Source organism: Phalacrocorax carbo, chromosome 3, assembly GCF_963921805.1.
Source record: "Phalacrocorax carbo chromosome 3, bPhaCar2.1, whole genome shotgun sequence".
Classification (NCBI taxonomy): domain Eukaryota; kingdom Metazoa; phylum Chordata; class Aves; order Suliformes; family Phalacrocoracidae; genus Phalacrocorax; species Phalacrocorax carbo.
The window spans coordinates 121,501,633-121,513,815 of NC_087515.1; the positions used below are offsets into that span (position 1 = coordinate 121,501,633).

General features: G+C 46.8%; 2 protein-coding genes across 2 annotated transcripts; both read right to left on the bottom strand.

Annotated features, from left to right (window-relative positions):
* Positions 1-921: 921 nt before the first annotated feature.
* SF3B6 (splicing factor 3b subunit 6) lies at positions 922-6,701 on the bottom strand. The gene is made up of 4 exons (XM_064448144.1): positions 6,541-6,701; positions 6,104-6,222; positions 2,959-3,097; positions 922-2,449 (listed from the first exon to the last, which is right to left on the bottom strand). Exons 1-4 carry the CDS (start codon positions 6,568-6,570, stop codon positions 2,360-2,362), a joined length of 378 nt encoding a protein of 125 aa, XP_064304214.1. The 5' UTR covers positions 6,571-6,701; the 3' UTR covers positions 922-2,359.
* A 430-nt stretch (positions 6,702-7,131) lies between these two features.
* Positions 7,132-9,841, bottom strand: TP53I3 (tumor protein p53 inducible protein 3). Its single transcript, XM_064448576.1, is given in 5 exon segments — positions 7,132-7,524; positions 8,310-8,506; positions 9,111-9,228; positions 9,230-9,336; positions 9,832-9,841. Coding segments are annotated over 5 exon segments (600 nt in total). The 3' UTR covers positions 7,132-7,356.
* Between the last annotated feature and the right edge of the window lie 2,342 nt (positions 9,842-12,183).

The window sequence follows — 12,183 nt, forward strand, 5'->3', positions numbered from 1 at the left end:
TGACAGAAGCAATGCGGTATTTGCATACGATTTTAAACAAGGCTGGCAGAATGTGGCACCGCTGTTTGCACCGCGCTATTTTATTATCAGTATTTATTATTATTAATTAGAAGCATAAATCCAGCATGGTGAGAGCACCTCCAGTTCCCGTTACAGCGAGGGGCCTGTTACGATGGCAGCAGATCGCAGCTGCGGTGTTATTTAACGTACCTGCACTGCAGCCGCACCAGGCAGGAGATGCAGCACAGGGCAGGTGGGAAAGCTGGCAGCGACGTCGCAGCAGAGCTTTACGGTTCCGTGGCCCCATCGCCTCCTCCCGACCTCAAGGACGCCTCACTGGGCCCACGAGGCTTCCTGCTGCAAAAAGCAGTGTCAGCTTTAAGGGAAGGACATGGCTATGGAAGAGGAACAGAGCGAGGCCAGGGCTGCTCACTAGGCAGGCGACACGCAGCTCTCGCCCGCATCCCAAATGCCCATCTGCAACGGCGGAGCAGGGAGAGCCGGCCCAGGAGGACGCTCCCCAGCCACGCGCAGGGTGGGATTACGAGCACAACCCACCCCACCCCCCCGAGCTGAAATCACCCCCAGCCATTTCAGCTGCTCCCTCCCTGCTGTCCTGGGGAGAAGCGGCCAGTCCTGACCATCACCGCCAGCCTTCGCGCACCCCCCAGCCGAGAAACACCACACGCAGCTGCAGGGGAGCCCCTCCGACCGAGAGCTGGACCTTGGTACCCACAGCCGGGCCTCCTCCCCCATCGCTCGGGCGCTGAACGCACATCAGCGTTCACCTGTACACAGGGATGGATGCTCTGCAGACCCTTACCTGTGTCACAAACGTTCAGGCAACAAATTACTTCCTCTCTAAAGGGAAAGGTCACATACAGAAGTAGCACAGCATAAAGCAAGCCTTGATCAAAAAAGTAGGCAGACACACATTTATTTTTTCCCTTAAACGGACACAAAAACAGCAGGGCTTTTTAAGTGACGGATTTCAACAAAAATCTAAGGAGAAGAAAATGGCAACATTCCTTTATGACGCTATAACGCACTGAAAAAAATTTTAACTTAAATCACAAATCCTCAGGCAAAGCATGTTTGCATCTGCCCGTGGCCTGCACTGGCTGGAAGTTGTACGGTCGGCAAGTTAAACATCACGGCCAAGCAAATAAACCCTCCTGAGAGGCAGGAGAACTACCAATGCGCACAGGGCTTCCAGCTGGTTCAGAACAGGGGTAGAAGTTATTATTTTCCAATTCCAAAATACACTGGTTGTGCATACTCTGTATCACGGTCATTTTTATTCACAAGACGTGAGTGCTGAGAGACCCAAAAAATTTAAATGTTTTCTTTTTCCTCCACCAGGTGCTACATCTAAAAATTTATGTATGTGAGATATATTACAGTTCAAACACAGTGAGTAGAGAACAATTGCACTACAGGTATCTAAAATTACCACCACCACTACTGTCTCCTTTTGGTCGGGTGTTCTCAACATAAAAGGCACGAAGCGTGTTCCTGCCGCCCCTCCTAACCGCGGTACAAAGCCCGTACGCCCAGAGTCAGCCCCACAGCAACACGCTCTTAGAGCAAAACCATTCTACTGCAGCTTATCTGTTTCACCTTGATCACTGGAAACAAGATACTCTGACTGAAGCCACCGAAGCAGCTGGATCATTTTAAAAGGCCGTTCATTTTCTAAAGCTTGTGAAAGAAACTTTGTTACAAACATGGATTTGGGCTTGCTTTGTTCTAGTAAGAAGGAGCCTAGCGATCATGTAATGGAGTCAGGCTCCCTCAAACACTCCCCAGGGGAGAAAGGTAAAACCAACCACATACAATATAGACAGTTGTGATGACACCAAACCATACTTATTTTCGTTTAAAAAAAAAAGCACAGAACTCCCCGTGGCAGGGAGACTAGCTGCAGTGCTCCATTTTCAGGAAGCAGCACGTGCAATTTGCCTCCCCGCAGGCTGCTCACACAGAGCCCCTCAGGCTCTCTGCACGACCAGGCAGCAAGGCTCAAAGCCTGCCCTGGAGGCCGGGCAGAGCTTCAAGAGGTGGGGAACACTCGGCGTGCTCGGTCCCATCTCGTGAGGTCCTGCTCCAAACGGGACTGCGATCGTGCAGCATTTACCAGCTCACCCTTACAACACCAGGAGCCATGTCCACTTAGGGGGATTTAATCCTAAAGCAGATCTTCCAACACTTTACATTTATTTAATTCTAATGGGAAGATCTAAAGAGTCAAATTACAGCTTATCAAATAAAAAAAAAAGTTATACTTCATTGAGAATTCCTATGTTTAGTTCAAAAACTCAGCGCCAGGGCTTGAAAAGAGTTTTCCAAAAAGATCAGTTTATTTTGGTGGGTCTGTATTAATTCCATATTTTTCCTTGAGAAGCTTAAGCTGTTCCTCTTTCTTCTTTGTGTCCATCTTTTGGAATGCCTGCAACGAGGGGAAAAAAAATGTGAGAAGGAAAAAAAAAACCCCAAAATCTCATCTTAGGACATGTTATTTCCCCGTAACCTCAACTAACATCACTACAAACTACATCAACGTCACACACAAACAGCACTGCTCAGTTCTCGACCTCGGAGAATCCCTCTATGCCCTGAACACCATCAGGAACAGGCAGAACACGAGGACCCCGAGACTTTCTACCTGTAAATAAGACCTCACGTCCCGTCGCAATGCTCAGCTGCAAGGCCCCTGCTACCTCTTCTCCAAAGTACACTCATCAGAGCGCGTTTTTTCACACTCTTGGTCCAAAAGGACAGTTTTGCACACAAATTGCCACGTAAAGACGAAATCCTGACAGTTTATCCAATCCATTCCCTCTGTCGGTTTGGATTTATTTTTTTAAAATATCCAAGCAACTGTCTTTTCCAGTGGAATTTCTTTTTTTGCGCTAGCTGTGTTCACAGGTAGCTTAAAAAGCTGCCAAGTGTACGTACCCTGTTTGCGTTATAGTACAAAACGACGAGGTATCTGTTGCACACGTTGAATCCTGACAGGTGATCACAAGCATTTTTGGCATCAAAGATGTCTTCATAGACTACGTAGGCTGTTCCTCTAGTCTCAGGAGTGTTCCCACTGCAGGCGAGATCAGTTTTAATGTTAAATAAAATAAACAGGAAATAGTTCTAGTGGTCTTTAGCAGTGACTGAGATTAGATTAACTAATGGAACTGCACTTGAAAACAATTTATTGCTATTTTTTTCTAGATATTAAAATACATCCCTGCTTTCCACACTTACAGTTCAGAGTCAGAGACGACATGAAAATGTGCCGGCGCATGCACTACATGATGCTCCAAAGGGAATTCACCTCTCCACAGCAACCATCAAAAGCTGTTGCTGTCAAGGGCTGTCATATTTCTGGAAATCTTTTAAGTTTTTATTACAGTGATTAGCTTGTTTTATTTAATATTACAAGACCAGGCTGTCAGTTAATGGATGTCTGGACCAGATGCCTCCCGGGGATGGAACACTGGCTCTCGGTACATCACAAAGTCAATTTAAAAGAGCTGAAAGAGCCCCGATGGCGCAAGACCACTTCAGATGCACAACCATGGCCTGTCAGACCATCAAATCAATTTCCGTTGCCTGAGGGACTGGAGACACGTCTGGGCACATAACGCTAACTGGCCCAGAGAGATGACAGAGCTGGCAGAACCAAAAGCTCTCAGCTAAAAGGTAGTTATAGAAACCTCAACAACCAGAAGAACTCTGTCTAAGGCGCTTGTTTCTAAGAAGAGAACTCCCGAGGACAAATGTCATCACACGTATCCACGCCAGGATGCGTACAGAAACAAAGAGGGGAACGGGATAAAACCTGCGTGAAGCACAAGAGCCATTCCAAAAGGAGTTGCACGTTACGCCTTGTCTCGTGCTGGTGCTCAGATTTCTGTGGGAAACACCATGAAGCGGTGGTTCTGAACGACGGCAGGGAGGCTGCCAGCGGTTCCCTGCTGGATGCATGCGCCAGCACATCGCTTTGATGGAAAGCTCCCCTGATCTGCCTTAATTCTTTACATCCCACTGTCATGCTGTTCCAACCTACATGTTTTCAGAAACCTTAAAATACTGGTTCTCCTTTACGCTTACTAGTGAAGAATTCCACCCGTTTAGCCAAGCAGTATGTATGTGTTGTCCCTTCTTCCTCTAACCCCTTCCCCAGTCACTTTTGCTGCCTTTGCCTGCATGGGAGGGACTCCACTAGCCGGGCAGTCCAGCCCAGCATCAGCAGCATGCCCACCTGCCCTTGTTTATTTACTGAAGACCATTCTATACAGAAAACTCGCTTTATTCTATACACTGAGCAACAATTTTTTAATCCCTATGGCTCTGGAAAGAGCACTTCTGTTTGGAATAGAGAAGTTCAGTCTGTTTAACTGTTTACATATTTATGTCCTGCATAGTCAAAACAAACATATTTAGTGGAATAATTACCCATCCCAGTCTCAGAGCACAGGGAAAGGGAGAGCAATACAAATGACAGGGATACATTCTGCTCTAATCCGATCAGCAACCTGGAGAAGTCAGAGATGCTGCCGTTTATTTTGCCAACATATGGGTAAAAGCAGCACAAAAACCCCGTATCAAATATAAACTACATTTCCTTTCTATCCGCACATCTATTGAAATGTGACTTACATAATTTTTTTTAAGTGTTAACCACCAAGTTTTGTTTCCTCCCCCTTCCCTTCCTAAATATTTTTGAGGGGAAAAAAAAAATAATCCTGTTGTTTGTCAATATCCCAATAAGCCTCACTACGTTCTCCAAAGCTCTTCCTGAATTCCAGCTTCAGTCAACTGTTTCTGCTAGAAATTTAGCAGAACGTAACACTAACCCGATGAAATTGTGGTTTAATCCCCAGCACTCAGGGTAACGAGGAATGTGAGAGCTCAGGTCTTCAAGATTTTAAATAACTCAAGACAAGCGCCTCAGATTTGCTGTAGACACATATAACCTCTGTGCATTTTGAAACAAAATTCATCAGATCGCCATTATCCATGGATTACGTGGCTCAGCGACAAGCTGCACCCGATACACAGGGAGCTCCTTCTCATATTTGTTTCTGGTTGACAGGTCCAGCAGCAACAGTAACACCTCTGTTCTCCCATCCATCTGTATCATGAATAGTGTGGCCAGCAGCAGCAGGGCAGCAGCGATCGTGTCCCTGTACTTGGCACTGGTGAGGCCCCACCTCGAATGCTGGGCTCAGTTTTGGGCCCCTCAGGACAAGAAAGACATTGAGGTGCTGGAGTGTGTCCAGAGAAGGGCAGCAAAGCTGGTGAAGGGTCTGGAAAGCAAGTCTTATGAGGAGTGGCTGAGGGAGCTGGGGGTGTTTAGTCTGGAGGAGGCTGAGGGGAGACCTTATCGCTCTCTACAACTGCCTGAAAGGGGCTGTAGGGAGGTGGGGGTTGGTCGCTTCTCCCACATTACTAGTGATAGGATGAGAGGAAACAGCCTCAAGCTGCATCAGGGGAGGTTTAGATTGGATATTAGGAAAAATTTCCTTACTGAAAGAGTGGTCAGGCATTGGAACAGGCTGCCCAGTTTGGTGGGGGTGTCACCATCCCTGGGGGTGTTCAAAAAATGTGTAGACATGGTACTTGGGGACATGGTTTAGGAGACATGGTGGTGTTGGGTTGATGGTTGGACTTGATGATCTTAGATATCTTTTGCAACCTTAATGATTCCATGATTATTTAAGCATCTAATACACATTAATTATGAAAACCAGTTGTATTCAACTTTTGCCTTTCTTATTTTTACTTTTAGTTATGGTAAAAGGTTAGCTGTATTTAAGATTTACTTAAGAGGCTAAGTCATATTTTTACCAACTTACCTACGTTCACATCACATTTAAGCTTTTTCACCCCACCTACCAGCAATATTATTTTCTAACTAATTCAGACATAAGAGAAATATAACCACATCCATCTTTGGTGCACAGGGATACTCCTAAAGTGCATTTAACTTTTTCAGCTGTGAAATCCAGTTGCCACCGACGGCAGTAGGAATACTGATATATAGCACATAAACTAAAGCACATACAATCCTTAGCTTTTCAAAGAAAACTAAAATACTTACACTCTGATTTGTCGAATAGGCCCATATTTCCCAAAAATATCGTACATTTCCTCCGCTGTGATTTTATATGGCAGATTCCTAATATACAGGATCCGATTGACTTCTGGAGGCAGCCGAATCTGATGCAGAAACAACACACGGTGCGTTAGACCCCAGAGCGCTCACTGCAAACCTGGAAAGCAGCAGCCTACGTGCTAAATCTCGGGGCTAACGCCGCTGAGAGACCCTGTGCTTCGCCGGTCCCTTTTTAAGCCTCCACAGCTACAACCTCGGCGTGTTTCTGTCAAAAAGGAGGCCTGCCTGGAGAGGGACGGGCAAGGGCGGCCGGGGCGGAGGAAAGAGCCCAGGCCGGGCGGGAAGGCCTGCTCCCAGCCCCAGGCGGCGGGCCCCTCCTCACCGCCCCGAAGGGCAGAGGCAGGACAGGGGAGCAAACTCACGTTGGCTCGCTTGGCCGCTTGCATCGCCATGGCGCCGGTGGGAGAGGGGGGCCGCGGCCCAGGAGAGAAACACCGGAGAGAGAAGGGCCGCCGCGCCGCCTGCCTCAGCGGGGAACCCGGATGTAGCCCCGGCCTGCACCGCGCCGGGAACGGCGCCCACACGTGACCTGCGTGGCGCCCCGCCCCCGCGCTCCTCGTCGCCGCGCCCCCGGCAACGGCCCCGCTCCCCGGCCACGCCCCCAACGCAGATTTCTGTCAGAGAATCACAGAATCACAGACTGGTGGGGGTTGGAAGGGACCTCTGGAGACCATCCCGTCCCACCCCCTGCTTGAGCAGGCACACCCAGAGCAGGGGGTACAGGAACGCATCCAGGCGGGGTGTGAATGCCTCCAGGGAAGGGACTCCACAGCCTCCCTGGGCAGCCTGTGCCACTGCTCTGGCACCCGCACAGGGAAGGGGTTTTGCCTCATGTTCGGGTGGAACCTCCTGTGTTCCAACTCGTGCCCATCGCCCCTTGGCCTGTTGTTGGGCACCACTGAAAAGAGCCTAGTCCCATCGTCCTGACACCCACCCTCGAGATATTTGTAGGTATTGGTGAAATCCCCCCTTAGTCTTGTCTTGTCCAGGCTGAACAAACCCAGGTCTCAGCGTTTCCTCATAAGGGAGAGGCTTCAGTCCCCTCATCATCTTGGTAGCTCTCCGCGGGACTTGCTTGAGCAGTTCCCTGTCCTTCTTGAACTGGGGGGCCCAGAACTGGACACAGTTCAGTCCCTGAAACAGCTGCTGCTGAAACAACTCCCACAGCCAGCCTTCCTTTAAGATGAAGCAGGCATTTCCAGGACAACTTTGCCGGTTGTGTGCCCCTGCAGCCTCATGCAGAGGGTAAACGCCATCCCAACAAGGGATTGGAGATGAGGGGAAGTTCCTCCAGAAACATACGGCAGCACATTTCGTGTGAAGGCTTTCACCAGCTGTTCCTTATAGTGAAGAAAAAATGACAGCGTTTTGAAGATTATTTCCGCTTGTTTCATTCAAACATTCTAAGCACAGTGTACAAAACATGCACAGCTCTGGGGGAGACTCTGACATCCTTGTAGTGAGACAGACGTGTAAACATCTGATGGGTGTAAATTACAAATGTGAAGCAAAGTTTTAGATTAATTACATTTCAATTGAATTACATTCCCCCAACAAGTGATATAAGCTCAGTGCAGAACCATTTAAACTCAGACTGATAAAATTATTGAGATCATTATGTATTAGACCATGGACAGAATCTATCCTAGGGCTCTACACTGCTGTCTTGCTGTAGAATCTAAGAATTTTCCACATAAAGTGATTTTTCCTTGGTAATTTCTGGGCATCCAAATGGCCTCCATCTCTACTTTGAAAAATGATCTAATAGAGGTTTTTCCCTTCCCACCCCTACCTCCCAGCCCCAACTTGATCAAGTTGCCTGATCACTTGAGTTTTGTTTTTTCTTGAGCCAAATCCTTAAATTATGGTACTCATGAAGTACATTAAGAAGTCCTGGGTATCATTCCTTTGAGTCAGTAGTTGTAAAAGCGAGATATTTGACAAAAATAGAAAAGGGAAATTATAGTTTAATTTTGCAATGTTTTCCAAAGTATGTAGTAACTGTTCGAGGTGGAGCTTTTTTGGTAATAATGCATTAGATTCTGCTTTAACCCTGGTACCAAAAGAAAGCTCTCAAAACTATCATTGATTTTAAGGTCAAACCACATACACTGTTGACAGCCTTACTTGTCTCCTTGTCTCATGATCGTAATAGACTCACATGGATGCTCGCTTTTTTGGAAAGCAGCCTTGCAAGCAAGTCTCTGTGTACTTCACCTCCACACAATAGTCCATAAATAATCCACCAGCCATCAGTACTTAGACAGTTGAGATTCTTCTCCCAGTATGAGCTACTGACACAATCTGAAATAATACAGACACCAGGACCTCAAGTAGAAACAGAAAAGATTTCAGTGATGTAGTTGAGCTGTATTAAAGGTAAGATAATTTCAGGGAAAACTAAAACCTTGTTCTTTATAAGTACACAATCGATCCTGCAATTCTTATTTAAATCTTTCTACTGAAATTAGGAATTTGCACAATGATTTCTAAGGAACTCTAGAATCGGGCACAGAAAAAGAATCATTATAGATAGCCAGATGCAGACTCTGTCATAAACCATCCCAAATGCTTAGAAGAGACAAATTTTTCTAACAGTAAGAGAACCGAGTTTTGTTCCCATATTCAAACACTTGCAAAGACAAGTATGAGGATTTGGTCCCACATTTCTTTGTGGAGGCAACAATAACACAGGCACAATATTTATGACCCAAATGAAGACAAAGCCAAAGAGAGTCCATGCAGAAAAGAGCACAACTACACTAAGGAAAGACAGATCCTTGGGCTGAACAGGATGTCAGGTTGCACTAGCGGGGTCATTACTGTCTGCTCCTTCACCGACTAAGGTGACAGTTGAAATTGAGTGTATGTGCCTGTATGTTAGGAGGTGCACACCGTTCCCCAGCTGTGTCTTTCTCACAGAGGTTCTTACCTTGGGTGAACACCAAGACCTTTTCACTAAAATCTTCACTCATGCAGTGGAACTCTGCAGCGGCTCTGGCATTTGCTGTTGCTTTCAGTTTCTCTTGAGTTCATGCTGCCATGACTGGGAATGGCTTTTGCCAGCCTTTCCAGCTGAATGTCTGCCATACCAACTCCGCTAGCTCCAGCATGGACCAACACTCTCTTGCCCGTCTGTATTTTACCTGAAGGAGGACCTAAGGGAAATGGTTCCCCTTTTCACATCACCTTTGGATTAAAATATGATCGGGGTGGAAAATACTGAAGGGGAAGCTGAAAGAGATGCCCTTGAGTGGACTTGTTTACATCTTCATATCCTTCATAAAAGAAACAAAACCAGAACTAACACAGCTCGCAGTGTACCGATGGGACTCCGTTTTACCCACTTCAACGTAATGACTTTAGCTTGGCCCTGTCCAGTGCTGGGCATCTGTGACCAAGCTGCTTAGGTGAGTGTAGTCAGCCTTTTTACACTGGGACCATCCACTGCCACCAACAGAAAACACACTCAGAGGATGTTAATACCGAGACATCAGGCACTCAGCAGTGGAGAAGTACCAGAAGCGCTGGGGAGTAGTGCTTACACTGGTCAAGGACTTTTCAGCTGCTCACGCTCTGCCAGGTGCACAAGAAGCTGGGAGGGAGCGCAGCCAGGACAGCTGATCCCAGCTGGCCAAAGGGATATTCCATACCATATGACATCATGCGCAGTATATAAGGTGGGGGATGTTGGCCGGGGAGCAGCAATCACTGTTTGGGGCTGGGCTGGGCGCTGGTCAGCGGGTGGTGAGCAATTGCATCGTGCATCACTTGCTTTTGTATATTCTTTTATAATGGCAATGATAATGATTATTATTATTCTACTTTATTTCAATTATTAAACTGTTCTTATCTCAACCCACAAGTTTTCTCACTTTAACTCTTCCAATTCTCTCCCCCATCCCACTGGGGCTGGAGGAGTGAGCGAGCAGCTGCGTGGTGCTCAGTTGCTGGCTGGGGTTAAACCATGACACTGGTCAATCAAAATAGGCTGCCAACATTTTCTCCGAAAAAACTCCAAAACCAAAAACCTGGCGTAAATGCAGGCACACTTCTGTGCAGCTGCAAAATCTCAGTAATCAGTGACTGCAGCTCTACAGACTCCGCTCTGCAGATGGACAATGCAAACTGTGACACAGTTTGAAGGGAGAAGAGGGGAGGGCTGCCAGAGAAAACTGAGGGGTTATAGTGCAATGAAATACATTAACATTGGGACACAACATAGCGTTGCAAAGGCCATTTGACAAACCGTGAAGATCACCCGCATCAAGTCATAGGGATTAACCCTGCTCAGAGCCATGTGTGGATCCAACAGCACTGACCTCCCTCCCACCTTAACTCTAAAAAGTAGCGTGCAAATGAAAATAAAATCCTTTGCTCTTGACTTCCTGCATGATTAGGGCCCTAGTGCTCAATGGACTAAGGGACACAGGCCCTTAAAATAGTAGGCACAAATGGGATTTTAAAACTCTCAGCAGAAAGAGCCTTTATTTGATACATCTAAAATTATCTAAGCGCTGCCTTACAACTCACCCCGTAGATGGCAACTTGGAGATACACAGAGGCACAACAGTGAGTTTGCGTGGGTGAAAGATAACAAATGGTTTTAAACATTCCTACTTACTTCTCTTGCCTGAGCAAGTGATTCCTGTGTGCCTGATGTGCTCTGGTAGAGGGTCCCACTGCTGCAGGAGTCTTTCAAGTAACCCCTCAGACACTTTTCCTGGTTCCTCAGTTTTGGCACTGGGAGCTGTTGAGATGGGCTGAGATGTGCAGCATTTTCTCCCTGGCACAATCATATCTGGAGCAGCCTTTCCTCTGCCCCTGGGTGCTGGGTGGAAGGAGATGAGAGGAAGACAGAATCACAATGGGAACGACTGTGGTACTTCCCGAGAGCTGGTATTATACTGAACACAGTACAGGGCTGCCGCCCAAAGACATGTGCAGGGTGGGCTGCAAGCCAGAGCCCCTTCAAGTAACAGCACTGTGTGACAGACCACCATGCCCTCTGTAAAAATCACTTGCATTATGATATCTGCAAAGGAAAAGCTAAGTGCATGCTTAATTATTTGTTGTAAGACTGCAAATGCAGAATGGTAAACACCTTGAAACCCCAGGAATGTCAGTCCCCATGGGGTGGTGCTCTGTGGCTATTTTATGGTGAATAAACATTTCCAATTATTCATATAAAATGTAACTTAAAGGCTTTTCTTTCTGAGGCTGGCTGTCTATTTGTTGTTCTCAGCTGAACCATTTAATCCGGTCCCACAAAATTTGTCTGTATCAGCACAAAAATCTAATGGGAAGCCCACCAGATACCACCCTGTAACAGATGCTTCTGCGCTATTAATCTGTCTGAATTTAGTAAATTAAAAATAAGATGCAAAAGCTTTTGTCCCTCTTCCAACACAGCCCACTAGGCTGCATGTTTATAGATGCTTTTCTTTGTTGCTAGAAGCAGACCCACAAAAATATATAAAAAACCCACTGTGAAGATCTGAATACCTGCATTCATTTCAAATGCACAGAAACACACAGGAATTGAAAACCAAGTTTCCAACCAAGTGTAACAACCTTAAACTGTCAGATCTGCCAGCAGTGGCCCAAACCAACAGTTTAAAGAAGTTATGCGATTCCCGAGCACGAATTGTGACTCACCTTTTTCCTGTAAAGAAGGGAGGGCGTTCTCTGCACCAGGAGCGAACCCAGCCTGTCCTCGGGACCAGAGTCTGATCCCAGTTCCTCCTCTCCCAGCTCTGCCCTTGCTATCAGCTATTCCCCAGCAAGTCAAGGGGTGGAACAGGATGAGGTTGTTTTACTTCGGAGGGAAAGGCATGAGCAGAGTCAGAAATATTAGTACATCTCACCATTATTTCTACCCACGGACCTGGTTTATTCCGCAGACTGAGGCAGAAATCTACCTTCCCCTTTGGTACTGAGGTAGAGATCCGCTGCTGCCCCCCAGCACACAGGGAGGTTTGGTCTAATGCCTTCGCCGTGCCGAT

Coding starts and splice junctions, on each gene's coding strand:
- SF3B6 (XM_064448144.1), bottom strand. CDS start 6,570: ATGGCGATGCAAGCGGCCAAGCGAGCCAAC. Junction 6,223..6,540: donor AAGCGGCCAAGCGAGCCAAC/GTGAGTTTGCTC, acceptor TTTCTGCATCAG/ATTCGGCTGCCTCCAGAAGT. Junction 2,450..2,958: donor TGTACTATAACGCAAACAGG/GTACGTACACTT, acceptor CCCTCGTTGCAG/GCATTCCAAAAGATGGACAC.